We start from the raw sequence: 19,444 nt of genomic DNA, 5'->3' as shown, positions 1-19,444 counted from the left end.
CCATACAACTTGTCCTTGTATATTCATATTATAGATGCCTATGGAATGAACGATACTGTGATTTGAACTAAAATGAAATCATGTTGTCACTGTTAACTTCAATTCAGGCATTCAAAACAGATCAAATGATAACGTCTATACATATTTCAAAGTCCTCAGCATAACACATGAAGCAGGGACTATCATCTCTATGCTTCACTATTGTCTTGGATCAGCTGCCGTGACCTGTTATTCCTCCCCTATGATATGACATTTGAAATAATCCAAACAACTACCACATATATAAGCAATACTCCTATCACCACTTTCCATATAGCAGAACTATCAGCAAACGAATTGTTGTCCCTTTTCAAGTCCGACATTGCTGCATCCGAAACCTGCCGCCCTACAATCTTTTCCTCAATTATAGCAGATTCATGATCATGTCGAGCTTCCAGCTTGAATCTCCTGGAAATTGTTTGATCACGATCATTCTGCCAATTGGACTATAGTAATCATTAAAAACTGAATCAAAAGACAGGATTGCTGATATGAGTTACATTCGACTTCATTGAACAATAACTCCTGAGACTGTTACTCACCTCAACTATGAAAAAGCCTATAACGTACCTAAAAATTTTCCCAAGCCCTTCTAGCCTCATCATATGATTTGTACGACTGGTGTCTGCATCTTGGGTATCGATCAACCTGCGCATGTGCATCCTCCCATCTGTCATACAACCCTGGAACTTTTCCCACAAAGACAACATAAAACTTCTTCATACCTTCCTGACAAAATAAACAAGCTCTATCAGACCTGTCTAATGTGCACTTTTTATAGCTTCGTAAACAGGATAGTAAATAAAAATTTATAGAATGAATCACTGAATTAATTGTTATTTCTGTGAAGAATGAATGGAGATCCTCCATGACATGATTAGCTGAATCGTCCCACCTCCTCAATTTCATGAATCTAATATTTTTTTGTTGTGACAACATTAATACAATTACTGTTACAGATACAAGCTTCATACAAATCCAAAGAAAAATATATTTATTTGAATTCATATATCAGAAAACAGAACCGGGAAACATCACATTTCATTCTGTTCACCGCAAAACAAACTAACATATCATCACCAAATTCATAGCATGTTCAGACCAATGAAATAACCATGACAATCAAACTCTCCTAACAGTTGACTATTCATATTCGGAGGCAGAGGCTCTGATGTACCTAAACATATGAACCTCAAATGTAACCCCATTTTAGTCAGATAACAAAGAAAACAGAATATCAAGCAGGAAAGATGAAAGATGGTGTCACCATCAGTTATATATGTTTCAAGTTCACCCATATTGCAGTCAGTTATGTACTCATTGAGTACCCAAAATATCCACCCAAAAACCACACCAAAATATACACACCACATAATAAAATAAAAGTTTAGTTGTTTTAGATGCCCAATGCACCAAACCCAGAATTTTTTCACTCAGGAGGATTGCGGTCGAGGAGTCTCTGCACCCACTCCTTCCTCTTTTCATGACCCATTTTGATGAAAAACCTAGCATTAACCACATTTGCCTGTAACAACCGCGCAACACGGACCTAATCCTCATAGCTGAGGCCCTCAACTTCGTCTAGAATACCCAATAACTTCTGTACTCGGGTCATAGTTTTGCCCTGTGCCATCGTTATGGTAAAGGACCTGACGGCCTCAGCCACTTCACCCATTTTGTCACCAATGTGTTCGCTTGGTTTACCCCTTCGGCCACGGGTCATGCCAATTGCGGTGCTTTGACTATTTATAGGTCCACATGAGGTCTTCATAGAACCTGTGTTAACCCTTTTTGACCGCTGATATGTTCCGTCATTGGGACAAATTGCCGGACCACAATCGTCGTCACCATCTTCATCTGAAGATAGACGAACAGTATCAATCCCATTATCATCAGAATCAAGGTCAGCTCTATCGCGATGTCGGCCAGAAAGAGGAGATGAGTACGTTGTGCTGGCATAAGAGCCATAAGCACAGTCATTTCCAAACATAATCGCCAAATCATTGTATCTGTCGATGTGTTTATCGCGCACTCTCTCGGCATACGGGTGAGACTGCAAGGTCACATTAGTATATTAGGATGATATAAATATAACAACACCTGAGCACATAGTAAGAACTGACAAATATAGCATTAAATGGGTAATCATTGACGACTGTAATATAATTGTTACTTTATACCTCAATGTAGGCAAACCAAACATCATCCGTAGCAATCACCATTTTCTCGTCGGCATCCCAGCCAAAACCACTGGCTTCCAGCATATCCTTCACTACTCAGTAAAATCTCTTTAATGTATGGAAACGGTTAGAGATATATTTATTCTCTAACTCTACACCATATCTATTGAACATTTCAATGATGGTAGCCTTATAGGCTTCTGGCTTAAAGCCCATGTCACTTTTTCGACCCAGAGTTACCTGCTCTACTGATGCATCTACCAAAGCATTATCCATCGGTTCGCTCCATTGAATGCGCACTGATTTGTTATTTTGTTTACTCCTTACAGTGCGGATATTCAAACTGACTGGGGATGGAGTTATTTGTATCGTTGACAAGCTTCTTTTGGCCGGTGTACCGACGTTACTGCTTGGTGATGCCATACTCTTCCTGGGAGAGGATGAACATTTTGAGGGGGTGGCAGCCTGTTTCTTATCTTTCCCCATCTTGTTTGAGCTCCGTAGGAAATTCATCTTACCTACGCATGCTCATAACAGTCAATGGGTCGATAATATCATGATCCAACTAAAGTTATAAATTAACGATCCAGACAGAAACAGGGGGATTAAATCAGTGAGACCTGAAATATAAAATATGATAAGTGTTGGCATATAATGAAATCCATGTAAAGTATCCAAATAAAAGTAACAAACAATCCAAACAGACCAACAATCCAAAACAAATAATATCCAAGTTTACAATAATGCTGTTACATGAACGGCACAAAACAGTCACTGAAATTACAACAAAATCAACATCGTTGCCGGGTCCAAGGAAGGCTATCATTTCACATGCAGTCCGCAATGTCGTCCCTCTTTTTTGCCCATTGCTCTCTCGCGCACTCCGTCACAATAGACTCTGCGCACTCTTCTTTGGCATTAATAACGTCTATAGGTGATGGCGAAATTTCCTCAACATTATCGGCAATATCTTTAACTGTTTTAACAAATCCATCTTCACCACTAACACGAATGAAGTTATGCAAAACACAGCAAGCGATAACAATTTTCACTTGAGTCTTAAATTTGAACTGTGGTGCTATACGGGGTATAGGAAATCGGCCTTTTAGAAGACCAAAACACCACTTAATTATATTTCGCAGTTGGGCATGACAATAGTTAAAGAGTTCTTTCTTATTACCAGGCTTCCTCTCTATACGAAATTCATTCAAATGATAACGAACACCTCGATAAGGTGTCATACATCTAGGAGTATGGGTATATTCGGCATCGACAACATAATATTTTTCTACACAAAACAATATGTAAATATTAAGCAACAGCCAAATCGCATCCTACATATATATATTAAACTGTCAACAATCTTTCTTTACCTTGAGACACAAGAAAACAATTAGGTCGACGAGTTAATGCATTTTGCAAGAAACGAGCGTGAGAGGCAGACCCATCCCAACCCGCTAGCACATATACAAATTTCATATCGAATGTACAGGCAGCCATTACATTCTGGGATAGGTAACCTTTTCGATTTCGAAAAGTTGAACTTGCTTCTTTGGGCAAATAGGCCGGTATGTGAGTGTCATCGAGTGCCCCAATGCAGTCCTACAAGCAACATAGTTTTGACTTTTAGGTTGATATTAATGATGCAATAATATAATCATTCAGTAATTGTAAAATTCTAAATTATATTACCTGAAAATATGGGCTCCACATTGAATTTTTAGATATCTCTTTCAGGGTATGTAACTCAAGGAACTTGACATATTCCGGAGAAAGTCTAATTATTGCATTAAGAACTCTATTGAAGTGTCGACCCACGATTTCTCTAGAACGTGAAAATCGATTACCAATAACACGGTTTTGCACATTGTGGCCTACAGTATACAAAAACATGACGACTTGTTCCTCTAAACTGCATCTTCTTGTATCGGACAGCAAATTTTTATCTCTTAACAAAGAACACAACTCGAAAAACTTATCACGGCCCATTCGTAGCTGTGCAAGACAGTCTACGTCGCTCTTCTTCATGATTCCATTAATAGATCTATTTCTATATATTTCACACTCTCGAGGCAATAATTTCATACAATAACGAAGATAGTATTCAGCGCTCTTATAACACAAGCAGAGGCTGCAATTGCAGTTAATGCCGCTGCTATTTTAGTTTCATTCCAATCACGATTGGAAGACCCCTCCTAGCTAGAGTCACCACTGTGAGACCCCATCGTTGAAAATGGTGTAGTGACCGGTTTCTATTTGATGTTACCTTCCTTATAGAGGTGTAATAACAAGAAAATAATGATGGTACAGAGATACACTAACATTCAAACATTTCCTAGTGGCTCATTATTTCAGATATGTTAAGAAATATATTTCCTTTAATAACATCGAAACAATCATAATAACGGCAAAACAGAAATTACATTACAGGAACCGTACAGGTACGTTCAACTATTTAAGATACATATAATCATTCAATCATAGTGTAACTATTCTTACTCGGGCGTAACATATGATAGAGTCGATGGTACCATATACATAATCCGATACAGTAATCGGTCAATCAACACAAGTATTTTCAAATACCGAAAACGAAAAGCAGATTAGTAAAAGAAACCACAATGACCAGTTTCATACGCACCTGTTAACAGTTTTTAAATTGAAAAGCAAAGATAACTTTGATTATCAGCACACCTACGAGACTGGAATGCAGGAAAGGGCTACAATTAGACCTTGCTTAATGGAAAAATGATGGTTCAGTAAGGTGGAAAGAACATAATCGTGTAAAATGTGGTAAGAAGATGGGGTATTTCACTGAAAATACAATATTAAATTACAAACTTCATAATAACGCAGATTTCTTCTTAATATTAAGACACATTTATCTCAAAGAATGCCTTCATATGTGCCAACAATGCCTTCATAATTGGCACATATGAAACTTTTTTTTTCTCCAGAACAAGATGATCCATAACAGATCTCTGTAAATTTGAGATTAGAATATTACCTTAGCTGAACTTCAGCAGATGGGACTCACAAGACAACCAACCGTATTTCAAAAGGAATGGGCTAATGGTGAATCACCGTCATTGAAGTTTTTCTTATATATTCATTTTCGATATGGTTCCAAGTACAGAAGCGATCATAACTCCCAGTCCATTTGACATGCACAAGTCATGTCACAGGTTACTGGAGGTGAATCCATCTGCTAGATTTTTTATAGATACACAGTAATGAGTCAATGGTACAGCAGGAGCGATAGATAATTTCAAAAGTATTGCATGAGCTGTGGGCATCGTAGTAGGGAGAGGAAATATACCGTCTTCTCCCCTATCAAATGTGCATGCAAGGAAAAACAAAAACAACAAAAATGAGTGATTCGTGCAATATTTCCGTGATTTCGTGGAAGAAGATGCAATGGATAAGATCCCCCAATGAAGGGGAAGGAACCTGTCTTCCCCATCAAGGCAAAGGCAGTGTATGATCCAAACCCATCTTGAGAATGTCTCGATGCATTATACCTGGACCCAGTGGGAACCTGAACTTACGACACTACTGTAAAACCGAACGGATGTGGAATCACAGAAATGTCAATGTCGAGTAGCCAATGATGCTATGCACAGACAACTCGATAACCATGACATGCAGAGAATATGCACAACCGCAACCCCTTCCAATCTCTGATCTTTAGGTATCCACGCGAACTTCTCAAGCAAGGACCGTGAGGATGGAGAGGTAGGGTGATGGAGAGATCACCTAAAAATGATGATCCGCGGGAATAAGAAAGTTGAAATTTTTTTTTTCCCCCTTGAAATGGCGGTGCAGTGCAATGACTCCGTTGCTCTTACCGACGCACTGTACACTAACAGCAGTAATGCGTGGAAGCGAAGCGTTGGTTCGGCGTGGTACTCAGGTTGGTCGTGGACACCCCGTTTTTCATTCGAAATCAAACACCTGAAACATACTATTTACGCCACTTTACATTACACTACCACGTGGGCCCGAAATCGAAACACGCCCCTATGTACGTTACCATTGACTCATTTGATACTCTCGTAAACGAATTTGTGTTGGGCTTAACCCAAGCCCAACTAGCCTAACATGAACTTTATATTGGGTTTTGTTCGGGTTGAGTTCTGGCTGGGCTTGTTCTGAAATTCTGGGTGGACTGGGACAACCTGGCCCGACTGTCAATGTAACATTTATTACATACATAAATTATACATGGGGAACACTAGTGTGGTAATTGATGCAGGATTTGAGTATTCAATACCTAGGGTTTGGGCTCTGGTTTGGTAGTTGGGGTGGGTTTCAGGCTTGTGTTGGGCTTCAGAGTGACTTTTCTTTGAGGTTGGGTTGGGCTTGGGTAGACCTTCAAGCAGATCCAAGTCACCTGAGTTGCACACCTAGCCAGAAAGAAAATGGACATATCGCATGCAAGGGTGGCAATGTGCTGGGTAGCCTGCCCAACCCTGGTTTGGACCTACTTGCTTGGCCCGTGAGATGCATGGGCTGATCAATTTTCAGGTTGGGCTTGGGTTCAAGTCATTTTAACCCACCCCCACTGTTTATGTACATGTGTTAATCTGCAAATATGCCACTCTAATCCTTAGGCAACCATCGATCTCAAACGCAAACTTTTGGTTTCATTCATTGCAAAAGTTTATTTCTTTGTGCATGTGTGGCCCACTTGATAAACAGATCAATTAGGAAAATTGAATAGAAAATAGGATTTTCTCAAATTTTGGGGTGGGTATGGCACGGTCCCAGCCAACTTTTTTGGCCAGGCTTGGGCCTACTATGTTAGGGCCGTGCTATAATCGGGCCTTGGGTCTTAAGTGTTGGGTCCCGGCCCATTGCCACCCTTAATTGTATGCAATTGGTTATGTAACTCGAATTAAATTATCTTAATTGTGAGAGAATGACTCTGCTGCCATGACAGTGAAATCAATTATGACTAAACGGTCAGTGAAATCAACAATGACTAAACAGTCTAATCTCTGACTTTGATTTGTTGAATTTACCATTTTCCATTGGGCTCGTTTGGGAGATTGTAAACGGAGGTAAATGGAAAATGGAATTGGAGGTAAATGAATTGGGAGTTAATGGCTTACACCATTGTGTTTGGATAGAAGTAAATGAATTGCATTTGAAATTTAAATATTCTGTTTGGATGAGAGTAAATGGGAGGAATTGAAATACATTTGAAAATTTTAATATATTTATAGGAATATATGTGATATTCCAAATCTACTTTAATATTCCAACTTATTATACATATGCCCATTTAATAGAGTCATTATAACAAGCCCATTAAAATATATACTTTAGTGTGAGTGTGTAAGGAAATTACTAGCCTCAGGTAGGTTATAAATGTAAGGATCACAAACAAGTAACATGCCAATGTTTTTTAACATTCCATTTAAATGGGCATCTTTTGTACAGCTTCAATCATTCTTTTAACATAATTTTAGTGAGGTGCCTATGATTGAATTGTTTCGCGGTATCATTAGAATGATACATGTATGGCATATATGTGCATAATGGCACATTTGTTTATGGGTGGCTCACTCCCTCTCCCACCCAAAACAGCCTCACTCCGAATACCCAGCTACCAACACACTCGTGCCTACACGGAGTTCAGTATTAAGGAAAGGAATAGATGCGCTGACTAAACAACTAACCAACACAAGCTGCTACTGTTCAAAACGTTACACTCGTGCTTTGCAACGGAAGGCATTTCACTCCTATTTACTTCAAAATCCCCTCTTGTTGAGAGGATTTCATTTACATACACATTTATTCTCATTTCATTTCATTTACATGTATTTACTTACATATGCATGCACTTTTACCCTCATTTAGTGTCACTTTCGATTTATGAACGTCTAATGTGTAGTTTGCTGTTTGGACAGTCTCATTGTTAGATTTATGCCACTTCATGTGTGCATGTCATATCAACCGTCCATTGCCATTTTCAGTTTCTTTTCATCACCTTCTAAATGGTGTACATCAGTACCGCATGTGAGTAAGATGAGTCATCACCATTTTTTCAAAAAATAAAAATAAAATGGCAAAACTACCGTATGAGTCTGCTGCATTTTTTAGATAGAGGAAACCTGCTATGCTTTAGGAGAACATGATTTGATTATACAAACAGCCAGTAGGGGAACATGCAATCCAGTCCAGTGAAAATATTCAATGGTCTAAATTTAGCGGAAAAGTGCGTACTGTTCAGGTTAAGATTGCCTTGCAATATATGAATTTGTAACTATGACCGATTTACGCGTAACAAAAAATCAGACTCTTCCAAAGTATCAAATCTCTTTCGTACAATCACTTCTACATCTCTCCCTCCTATGCTTTGCAAATACGGGTGCAATGGGTTCGGTTCTGGTGGGTCAGTGTCAGCCCAAGGCTGAACCATTTACTAAACAGGCTAAAAATTCTAGCCCAACCCATGACCCATTAGGCTTTTTAGCTGACCCTACCCACTTGAAATTCTACACGGTGTGGATTAAAGATTTACCCTTGAAAACTTTTTGGTGCCACAAAAGTTTTGGATCAAGCTTATATTTGGGAACGGATTGGCTCGTGTACCACACACGGAAGCGGATTGCGTACAGAGTAACTCAGCACGCTTACGCTAAACTCTGTGGGATCCACCTTGATTTATGTATTTTATCCCCGTCCATCCATTTTAACAGCTAATTTCATTTCAAGATACCAAAAACGAAGTATATAAAAATATTAGGTGGACCACACCACAGGAAATAGTGTCAATTGAGTATTTACTGTTGAAAACTTCTGGGGGGCCACAGAAGTTTTGGATCAAGCTGATATTTTTGTTTTCCATTCATCCAGGTCTTTGTGATCTTATGAAAATGTTGGATGACAAATAAAGATGGTTATTGGCACTAGAAATGTTTCAACGGTCGAAATCATTATTCCCACTGTTTCCTGTGGTATGGTTCACTTGACCTTATGAACAGGTTGGATGGAAATTAACCATCACCTTGGGCCCTATGAAGGTTTCAACGGTTGATGTCATTATTACTGCTACTTCCTGTGGTGTGGTCGACTTGAGCCTTCGATCTGCCTCGTTTTTGGGATCCAACACTAAAATGATACGGAAGAATGGATGGACAGTGTGGATAAAACGCATACATCACGGTGGCTGTTCGAATCGAGCTACTCCCGAGTATCGAGTCCCTCGAGTCGAATCGCCCGACGTTAATTGCTAACAGAGAAGCGGCTTTCAGATATCCATCCCCACAGCTCACTGACGACAATTACTCAATAAGCATGTCTTGTTCTATGTGGCCCACATGCAGAGATTTTCTGATGATAGTAACCGTCCATTGTCCCGGAGCTACCTGAATGAACCATGATCCAACTATCAAGCCGAAAGGATGATCTTAACCATTGATTTCTATTGGATACGAGCCAACAAAGCTTTTTTTTTTTTTAATGGTCCACATTAGCAATAGGTTCAGATGGCCATAATCATCCTTTTTTGTGGCCCGTCTATGGCAGCTTGAATGTGATGGACGGTTCGGATCACCGGACCATTTCTGAATGTGGACTCCAATGGAGCGATCCTCAGTTGTGAGTCTGTGACAGGCATAACGAACTCCTGGATTTACAGTTAGTTATAGAGAGAGAGAGAGAGAGAGAGAGAGAGAGAGAGAGAGAGATGGCTGGTACGAGAGAGTGGGAGAAAGATCGAGAGCTTCTCATTCCCGTGGGAGAAAATATAGAAGATGGAGGATCTAAACCTCCATTGGCTACAACCTCTTCTTCTTCTTCTTCCCATCTTGCAGGCAGAGAGGTATTATTACCTTCTCTAATTCATTTGTTTCATTTTCTTGAATCGAATCTTACTCTCTCTTTTTTCGAACCAATTCCGATAGATGTATAGATCCCCAACATCGTGTTTGCTTGCTGCATAGAAACACACATTGGTTTTATCTTGTTTGATTCTGATGGAGAAACGCCCATTAGCTTTCATGGTTTTAGCTTCTGTCATTTGAAATTGATCGTAATGGGGAGCAGATTAATGGGTGGTGTTTTATGTTTCGGATGGTAATTTCAGCAGGGATTGATTTTTTTGGGATTCCTTTCTTCCTTTTATTCATTGTTTTGGACCAAGTTTCGTCTTTTATATTGGATTGGACTGGTTTGGAATATCTATACTCGAATGTCAGAATTTGGGTTTTGTGTCAACTAAAAAGGACATGTCATAGGTTTGTTGTGATAGTTTGAATCTATAAAAACTTGTACTTTTGGGATTTTGAGGATTTGGGTAGTTGATGAAATCATTCAATGGAGAGAGAGAGAGAGAGAGAGAGAGAGAGAGAGAGAGAGAGAGAGAGAGAGAGAGAGATGATTTTCATTGTCTTTTCATGATTCAAATGTAGATGTTTTTCTTACCAAAAGATACAATCCACAGAAAAACCATTGAAAGCAACCATCCTGTGCCTATCTGTGTGAGAATTTTACAACTACAGTTGTTTCAAACTCCTCGTCTCTGTTGTTTCTCTTCACCGAATTCAAATATCTAAGAACTGCTATCCATTATACAAATAAATTGAACCCAGTAAACGTGTTGTATCTAAGGTTAACTGGATCGTGGGTTGCTCAGGTACATGGTACAAGAATGGGTACATGTTACACTACTTCCTCCAATACCTGGCACACTAGGGGTAGGGTCATGTTTCTCACTCCAGGTCATATATCAAGCATATGAAGTATTGTTTTATATAGGAATTGATATATGGAATAAAAAATGTTATTATTGTCAATCCCACATGCATAGTATAATATGCATGCTATTGCAGAAATCAAACCATAAATCTCTATGCTCTAAATATAAATTTACATTACAACTTAATCAATACTAAGAAGTATAGAACAAAAGTTTTGGGGCGTAAAAATAGTGATCTGGTTTTTAAATGACCCATACGTGAATCACATTATTTGGAATGAAAAAAGGTAGGGTTTTAGCAATTTAGGTAACATTAGTTTGGTCCCCTCTATAAATAGTTTTCTCCTTTGTAATAATTAGAACAAGTAAAAGAAAAACCTTGGGATGGATGTTTTAAAAAATTTGTATGGTGGCGCTAAATGACCATAAAAATAAATGCACTCTGGTAATAATATCTGGGCGTGTAACCTTTTCACATTTAAATCCATCGGTTTCTCCACACCAAACTGGGCTGGTTGGCTTGTCTGCTCTTTTTTTATATATATAATTACTTCAAAGATTATCCCATATATAAGAGGCTTTTAACATATCCTAAGCTTCCGTCAGGATTCCAGTGAGACCATCTGAACTCAGCTTTCTTGAAATACCTATGAGGGTTGAGCACATGGTGCTCTGCATCTGAGTGTCAAAGTCATGGGTTCAATCCCATCTTGCCGATAAAAGAGAAAAAAAACCAAACAAACAAACAAAGAAAAGCTACTAATAAAAGGTAATTAGCATCATTTCCATTTAAAAATGTTCTAGATTAAGTCTACATTTGGGTGCACTAGTGAATTGAATTGCAAACATCGAGTTTAATCAAGAGAAGATGATAAAAGTAAATGATGCTCCCTGGTCTTCATAGCAAGGAAATAGCCCCAAAATTGCAGTTGTGTTTGTTTCAAGTCAAACTTCAAAGTAATGTCATTGCAATTTGGATCCTAGTCTCTTTATATGAATGCTAAGGAAGGAAATTGAAATATGTTCTTTCTACTTTATTAGACTAGTAACCATCAATTCAATCCGGAATCAAATGCACCCTGAGAGATGAAGACAAAACGGGTTTTTGTTATCATGCATTGAGGTTACGCTATTGTGGTGGTTTGATTATCTTGATTCTGTCATTCCCATAGCCATGCTTGTCGTCTGGACCGGTTGGTTTTCTCCGGTGATCGGGGAGGCTGATTTTCAGACATTGAATGGACCACTTCCAACATCAAGATGGCATATGCAGCACAACTCTCAAAGGAAGAACTTTGTGAGTGACCACAAAATCCACTGCATGGATTTCAATTCTATTTAAGTGTCATAATATCAAGTTCCCATTTATTAGTCTTTTGTATTGAAAGGAGGCTGGAGAGTTGGACTTGATTCAGAAGGTTGAGCAATTTGTTCCAGATGGTGGTGCATAGTCCACTTTGGTCCATCGTATCCCAGCTTATGTTCTGATCATGTATTGATCTAAGTCATGCCTTGCTTTTTTGTAGTTATTTAACTAATATTTTTAAGAATCTTGCAATATCTAGAGTTCTAGATATCTCAGGTTCATAGAATTCAAAATTTTTCTTTATGAATTTCTAAAACTATCTTAAGCCAGATGTTTTTCCCTATGCTATTGTGTAGGCATTTTCTAAAGTAATTCGGAGCTGGACCTCAAAAAAGTTCGTTTCTGGATGGTGAGTTCTTTGCTGACAATAGATGGTAACTGCATTCTTTTAAGCCATAAATTGCACTAATGATTTATGACCATGATGCAAATCCGTGACTTCGTATTTTTAACCACCCTAGGAAATTACGTGAACAGTGTCGTATTCTATATTGAGTAAACACAATCATCTTCATCATAGCCTTGTCCCAGCTATTTGGGATCGGCTTTAAGAAACATGTCTCACAATTCGCAAGTTTTGAAACTGGAATTCATGATTGACTGGCAAAAGTTCGATGACTAGCTGCCCACCTGACACTATCAACCCTCCTTTACCCTGGCTTGGGACCACCTTGCCTATTGCTACCTAGCAAAATGCACAGTTAACAAAATAGAAAAGTGAGCCACTATCAGGACCCACTCTGACTACAAAATCCACTCATCATTGCCACTTTTGGTCATACACTTATACAAGTTTGTATAATTGTGTAGCCCATAGTGAAAAATATGGGTGTATTTAGCAGTCAGAGTAGGGGCCAATAGCTTTTCCCTAAGAAATAACCCTCGAGCACTTCTAAAGTTCTAATAATTATAAGTTGATTCCTTTTAAAGACTTAAATCCATGTAGTAAACATGCCAATGTGGCACACGTGCACAGATGAAACCAGCCCATCATTAAGCACCAGTCAATCGAGGCGATCATTGAGAAAAATAGGCAAGGAAAAGTGTGAACCCATACAATGGACCATTCCATACTGACTGATTGAGCAATGGGCTCTGCGGTTATATCAAGAATAAAATCAATTCCCACCAGATTATACCTATCCTTATTACGAAATATACAATAGTATACCTTGAAACCCAAAGTATGCACATCATCATTATCATCTAAGTGTTATGCCAACTATGTAGATGCCATCATCTAAATGCAAATTATCCACATGCCATTCAAAATCACAGAGAATGGATTTTTTCTCTTTCAATTTTTCTGGTAAAATAAATTCACTGAATCCATGGAGGACAAATAGCCACGTAAAATGGCTGTAGGACACATTCAAGAAAAAAAAGCCCTAAAATAAAACATCCTTCTTGGATTAGCGAGTAAAAAGACTGGAAGTTTTATGATACGTTTGTCATTTTTGCAGTGTCATTCTGTTTCCTCTAGCCGTAACATTTTACATCACCTGGTGGTTCATTTGTTTTGTGGACGGCTTCTTTTCCCCAATCTATGCTCATCTTGGGATCAATGTATTTGGTATGTGTCTTCTTCTTCTGCCCACTTTTCTTGATTTGGTATTTAAGGAATGGTGTCAAGTTGGGCTGTAAATATTTTCTATTTTTTGACCTTGTCCAACCAATGGAGTTCCTTTATGTTACTCTCTGCACTTTGATTTTAGGAAAATCTTTCTGCGCACATGATTCAAGACAGTTCTTCAAACATCCAAGTGGATGGTTAATTTAAACATCTGTTGTGATGCAATGACTACTATTGTTTCTAAATAAAAATATTTAGAAAAATCGCTTCACATTTTCATTTTATCCAATGACAACTATTGTTTCTAAATAAGCATGTTTCACATCTAATAGTCAATGTGCAGCGCGGGTGGGGAAAGAGGAGGTGGGAACACAGTTACCATAAATCTAAACTCTTCGAACATAATGTGATAATTATAAGAAGAAGCTGACGTGAAACTTTGGTCAGAACTTTTATCATGGATTTTGGTTGATAGAGTTGTTCAACACAAAGAAAATGCCAGACGAATGGAGGAAAAGTACTATGGTACCTATTTCTAAGAATGAAGGAGACATGCAGAGCAAAGTGATCAGGCAAAGATTAAGGCATCAGAAAAATGTATCAGAAAATCAGTTTGGATTCATGCTAGAAAGGTTGACCATTGAGGCTATTTTCCTCCTTAGACAGCTGATGGAGAAATATAGGGAAAGGAGGAAGGATTGACGTAGAGAAAACATATAATAGGTTTCCTAGAGAGTTATCTTGTGGGTGTTGGGAAAGAAAGGAGTCATGAGAGGAGATATTGACATTATTAAGGATACATGTGAGGGAGTGGTAACAAAGGTGAGAACCACTAGTGGAGAGACAAGTGAGTTTCCAATTATGTATGATTAAACTAGGATCAACACTGAGCCTGTGTCTTTTTGCATTGGTTACGGATGAGTTAACGAGGCATTTATAGGAAGAGGTCCCATCTGATGTTGTTTGCAGATGACATAGTTTTGATGAGATGGAAGGGATAAACACAAAACTAGAGCTATGGATGGATGCTTTGGATCTAAAGGTTTTAAAATTAGTCGGACTAAAACAGATGGATTGTGGTTTTATTAACAGTAAGAGTCGAAATGAGGAATTAGTTAAGACTGTTGACCAAGAAATTCCCCAAAATGACCACTTTCAATATCATGGGTCAATAATTTAGGAGAGCAGAGAGCAATGTTACCTAGATATGTGACACAGATGCCTAGTGACAGTGTCCTAGAGTATCAGGCTAAGCAAACTTCGAAAAATCTACGCACAGGGACACTTCCGTATACAAGTAAATAATAATTTAAGTAAAATTAAATAAAGCAATAAAAACATTAAAGAAGGAAATTTGAAAGTGTTCACATAGTTCCAGTATAAACAAATTACCAATTGTTCAAACTAACAAATATTTTTTTTTTAGAAAGATCAACTAACAAATAATTAATTAAAAAACATTAAAAAAATCAAGGATAATCATCTTAGAATATGGTAGTTCTTATGAACATCACTTGTTCTGTTAAAATATTGGTACTGAAACAAAAGAACATAGGAACAAAATGAACAAAAAACACCTATTTATTGGTCATGGTACCTATAATGGAAAATGAACTGGAATCTAGATAGAAAGGAAGTCATTACAAGTAATCTTCAAGAACGAGAGAAAGGAGGCAAGCTCGAGTTCTAACAGTGAGAGATCTTTGGCTTGACAAAAGAAATTTATATAACAAAAAAAATAATCGAGGAAGGTGAAATGAAATCTTTGTGCAGAAAAATATTTGGACAACTCAATTGAAGTGTCCAACATGCGGCACTTTTCGATGACATCACCCGGACACTTTGTCTGCAAATTTTGAAGTGCCATGTCCATGAGTGTCCGAGTGTCAGCATGGAAAAATCCTAGAAAGTAGAAGTGTCCGGGTAACACTGGCGGAGAGATTGAGAAGAAGTTTGCTCGTAGAATTAGAGATAGGTGGATGAAGTGGATATGTGCTCTAGACTTTTATGCGATAGCCACATCCAAATGAAATTGAAAGGAAAATTTTATAGGATAGGTAAGAGACCAGCCATTCTTTATGGTACAGAATGCTGGGTAGTCAAGGAACAACATGTTCATATGATGAGCACAGCTGAAATTAGGATGTTGAGATGGATGAGTGGAAAGACAAGGATAGAATTAGAAGATGAATGCATTCGAGGGAACTTTGAAGTAGCACTAATAGGTAATTAGATGAGGGGTAGTGTGCTTAGATGGTTTGACCATGTGCAATAGAAACCAAGAACTGCACTAGTTAAGAGTAGGGAGGTTCAAGTTGAAGGCTCTGAAAGGGCAGGGGGGAGGCCCAAAAGGATGTGAATGGGGTAAGAAAAGACTTGTTGACCTGTGGTTTAATTGGGGATATGATCCTTGATAGCGGAATGGCGGAACAAGATTTGTGTAGCTGACACCAATTAGTAGGATAAGCTTAGATGATGATGATGAGCATGCAATCAATGTTTCCCATTGCACATTAACCAAAGAATCATGAAATCAAGGTTATTTTTGTACAATTTGGAAAAGTAGGCATTTTCAACAAAACCTATACTTTTTTTTTCTTTTTTTTTCTTTTTTTTTAATACTAACATAGATTTCCCTGCATAGTACCAATAACTTGATTAGAAATCTAGATGAATATCCCAGTTGCTTTGATTACACGCCAATAGTGTGGATTCATGTGGTATCGTGGAGAAAGCTTCTAATGTGTGAGGGGTATGGAAATAAAGGAAGAGCAGAATCTTTTATGGTGTGATAGCAATGATGGTGAAATTTAGAGATACAATTAAAAGTTTGGTATTTGATTTGTGAATGAATTGGAAGGTGGTAGTAGTCGATAGTGGAAAGAAGACGAGACTGACTGCACAATGGAAAAATCCACCACACCTTTAAGGAAGTTAAATTTTTTTTGGTTTTTTGATTAGAGACATGACCTTTGGGTGTTGAGGGAGTCTCAACAAATTACAAGGTAGAGATTCTTTTTTATTGTTAATCATTTTTTTCTGTTAACTACCAAAAAGTAGACATGATACTGGCGATTGTGCATGTCAAGTGATTGGACTAGTACTAGATCTAAGTTGTTGATTTGGTGTAACAATAATCAGTCAGTGTTCAAAACCCACTGGCCAACTTGGGACTTGGCCAAGTGGTCTTGTTATGTCCACAAACCAAGCAGAGTATGAAAAGAAAGAAACTCCGCAAATATTTCTTCTACCCATCCAAGTTGAACTCTTGGAAATTCAAACAAGTTCTGAGTTGAATACGAGTATTCGAATGTTAATCAGTGTGATTAAAAAATCTTTGTCATCATTCAAGTCCAAAAGTGCCCGCTAACTGATTTGGGGTCCACGTGCAGGTCTAGGATTCCTCACTTCAATTACCTTCATCTTCTTGGTGGGTGTGTTCATGTCGTCGTGGTTGGGAGCTTCTGTTCTTGGTCTCGGAGAATTGTTTATTAAGAAAATGCCACTCATATGTCATATCTATGCTGCCTTTAAGCAAATTAGCGCCGCAATATCACCAGGTGACTATATTCGATTTCTCTCTGAAATGAATTATCAAAGCATGAGCTCCTGTTATCAACTCCAGTACATCAAATGGTGATTCTGCAGATGAGACTTCTCAAGCCTTCAAGGAAGTGGCCATAATAAGGCATCCACGCATCGGTGAATATGCATTCGGCTTCATCACATCTAATGTAATCATTCAGAGGAATGCCAGTGAAGAGGAGCTTTGCTGTGTTTATATACCCACCAACCACCTCTACATCGGAGACATCTTTCTCATCAATCCAAAGGATATTATCAGGCCAAACTTGTCTGTTCGAGAAGGGCTTGGTAAACATTCTGAACTGAATTTCATTTCATGGGCTGGAGTTAGTTTCAACTGGCAGAAAACGTGCATCATGTACGGTTTAAATATTTTAAAAAAAAATTAAAAAATTAAAATTTAAAAAAAAAAAGAAGAAAAAAGAAGAAGAAGAAGAAGAAGAAATAACTAGTACAAAGAAAATAGCAAGAAACATAAATTTGAAATCAGGAAGAATAGATTATCACATCTATGTTAGAGAAATGCTTACTTGACTCCGCCAGGAAAGATTGAAGAGGCAATTCACCTCACATGTTTGAACATGGAAATCGTGTGCAAGATCCAGGCTGTTAATCAGTGGGAGCTCACCGTGACCATGCCTTGGCCCAAAAGATCATGCCAGCCCACCCATCCAAGTTGAGAAAAATGGACAGAAAAACATTACCAATGGTCTATATCCAACATTCATATATGACCCACCTGATGAATGGACCAGCCTGATTTGCAGATTATGGGAGTGTTTACCACAGTTCCAACCAGATGAATGGCCCAAATCTCGCATAAGTGTGTCATGCTAGCATGTGCAGTATGAATCGTCTCTTCAATATGGCAGATACATGGAATCCAAGGAAAAAGAAAGAGAAAATAGCAATTATCTAGTGATGATTTCCATGAGAACTATTAAAACATGGATTCCAATCTTGAGTTCTTGTTTGGATAGCAAGCAGAAATCTCATATTCCTCTCACAATACTCACCTAGTTTCTTATGCCAAGGATCCAAATTATGGAAAAGTTTAATGATTTCCAAGTGGAATCCACCCTTTTCTTTGCTATCCAAAGAACAAAAACTGCCACATCAAAGGAAAACCATTTTCCTTTTCTGTTGTTTGTCATGGAATCCACAGTTTCCAAACACGGCCTTACTGTTTCTCTCTATATCAACCCTCTTAACTCATAAACATGATTAATGATTCCTGATTGCCTCTTCATGTTGTGCAGAAATAGTTATTTCGGGGGGCATGTCAGTACCCCAAATCTTGTCTACGGTGGACGTACGGTCAGTTTTAGGAGACCGTGGAAGAGTTGTTAAGAGTCCAAAATTCCCTGGTGCAATAGACTAATTCCACGTGTAAGAAATGTATGCCTTTTATTATTTGTAATTGAAGGCCATCGAATCTCGTCATTTGGGGTAATGACCAGACTAGTGCCCATGGTAGGGTAGCTACTGAGATTTTGCATTTTTAATTTAATTGTCTTACTCTAACCTATATGGAAGAAAACAGGAAAAAGAAGTGGAGTTGGGACCCCAGTCTTATGATCAGTGAGCAATTCAATGGCAGCATATTCATCTCTCTAATTTCTTGACCACATGTTCATGATTCTTGAGAGAGAGAGAGAGAGAGAGAGAGAGAGAGAGAGAGAGAGATTCTATGAAGTTATTGGTGAATGTAATTTTCATATTCATGATCAATGTTACCTAAAACACTAAACCCCCCACGATTTCCGTTCCAGATCATGTCATTTGCAATTCCAGATCATGTCATTTGCAATCCAGGTCACTATTTTTGGCGACCCAAAATCATTGCTCTTTATTCTTACAATTAATTAAGTCAACACAAATTTCTATTTACAATGTACTGATTTATACTTTTATCTATTTAGTTGTAATATAACATTAAGCATGCGGGGTATACAGTAATTACATTCATCATTTCATATAAACTGCAATGCAAG

The 19,444-nt window shown here is 38.1% G+C and overlaps 1 protein-coding gene across 3 annotated transcripts; it reads left to right on the top strand.

Moving 5' to 3' along the window:
* The first annotated feature begins 9,306 nt into the window (after nucleotides 1-9,306).
* Nucleotides 9,307-19,233, top strand: LOC131229563 (protein CONTINUOUS VASCULAR RING 1-like). Of its 3 annotated transcripts, none has more exons than XM_058225566.1 (7): nucleotides 10,595-12,223; nucleotides 12,315-12,366; nucleotides 12,589-12,641; nucleotides 13,756-13,865; nucleotides 17,258-17,425; nucleotides 17,514-17,738; nucleotides 18,710-19,233. In XM_058225566.1, the coding sequence occupies exons 2-7, from the start codon at nucleotides 12,364-12,366 to the stop codon at nucleotides 18,829-18,831; spliced, it is 681 nt and encodes a 226-aa protein (XP_058081549.1). In that variant the 5' UTR covers nucleotides 10,595-12,223; nucleotides 12,315-12,363; the 3' UTR covers nucleotides 18,832-19,233. The 3 variants fall into 3 exon arrangements, with proteins under 3 accessions (XP_058081547.1, XP_058081549.1, XP_058081548.1); XM_058225565.1 differs by having other exon boundaries at nucleotides 12,299-12,366; XM_058225564.1 differs by lacking the exons at nucleotides 10,595-12,223; nucleotides 12,315-12,366 and adding an exon at nucleotides 9,307-10,050.
* The last annotated feature ends 211 nt before the right edge of the window (nucleotides 19,234-19,444 follow it).

This window comes from Magnolia sinica, chromosome 16 (genome assembly GCF_029962835.1).
Source record: "Magnolia sinica isolate HGM2019 chromosome 16, MsV1, whole genome shotgun sequence".
NCBI lineage: Eukaryota > Viridiplantae > Streptophyta > Magnoliopsida > Magnoliales > Magnoliaceae > Magnolia > Magnolia sinica.
The sequence above is the reverse complement of the archived record's forward strand: the minus strand, read 5'-3'. Positions and strand labels throughout refer to the sequence as shown.

What these genes read in the sequence shown, in the direction of transcription:
- LOC131229563 (XM_058225564.1), top strand. Translation starts at nt 9,916, where the DNA reads ATGGCTGGTACGAGAGAGTGGGAGAAAGATCGAGAGCTTCTCATTCCC. An exon ending in CCCATCTTGCAGGCAGAGAG is followed by an intron (nt 10,051 to 12,588) that starts GTATTATTACCT and finishes GCTATTGTGTAG; the next exon opens with GCATTTTCTAAAGTAATTCG. An exon ending in AAAAAGTTCGTTTCTGGATG is followed by an intron (nt 12,642 to 13,755) that starts GTGAGTTCTTTG and finishes TCATTTTTGCAG; the next exon opens with TGTCATTCTGTTTCCTCTAG.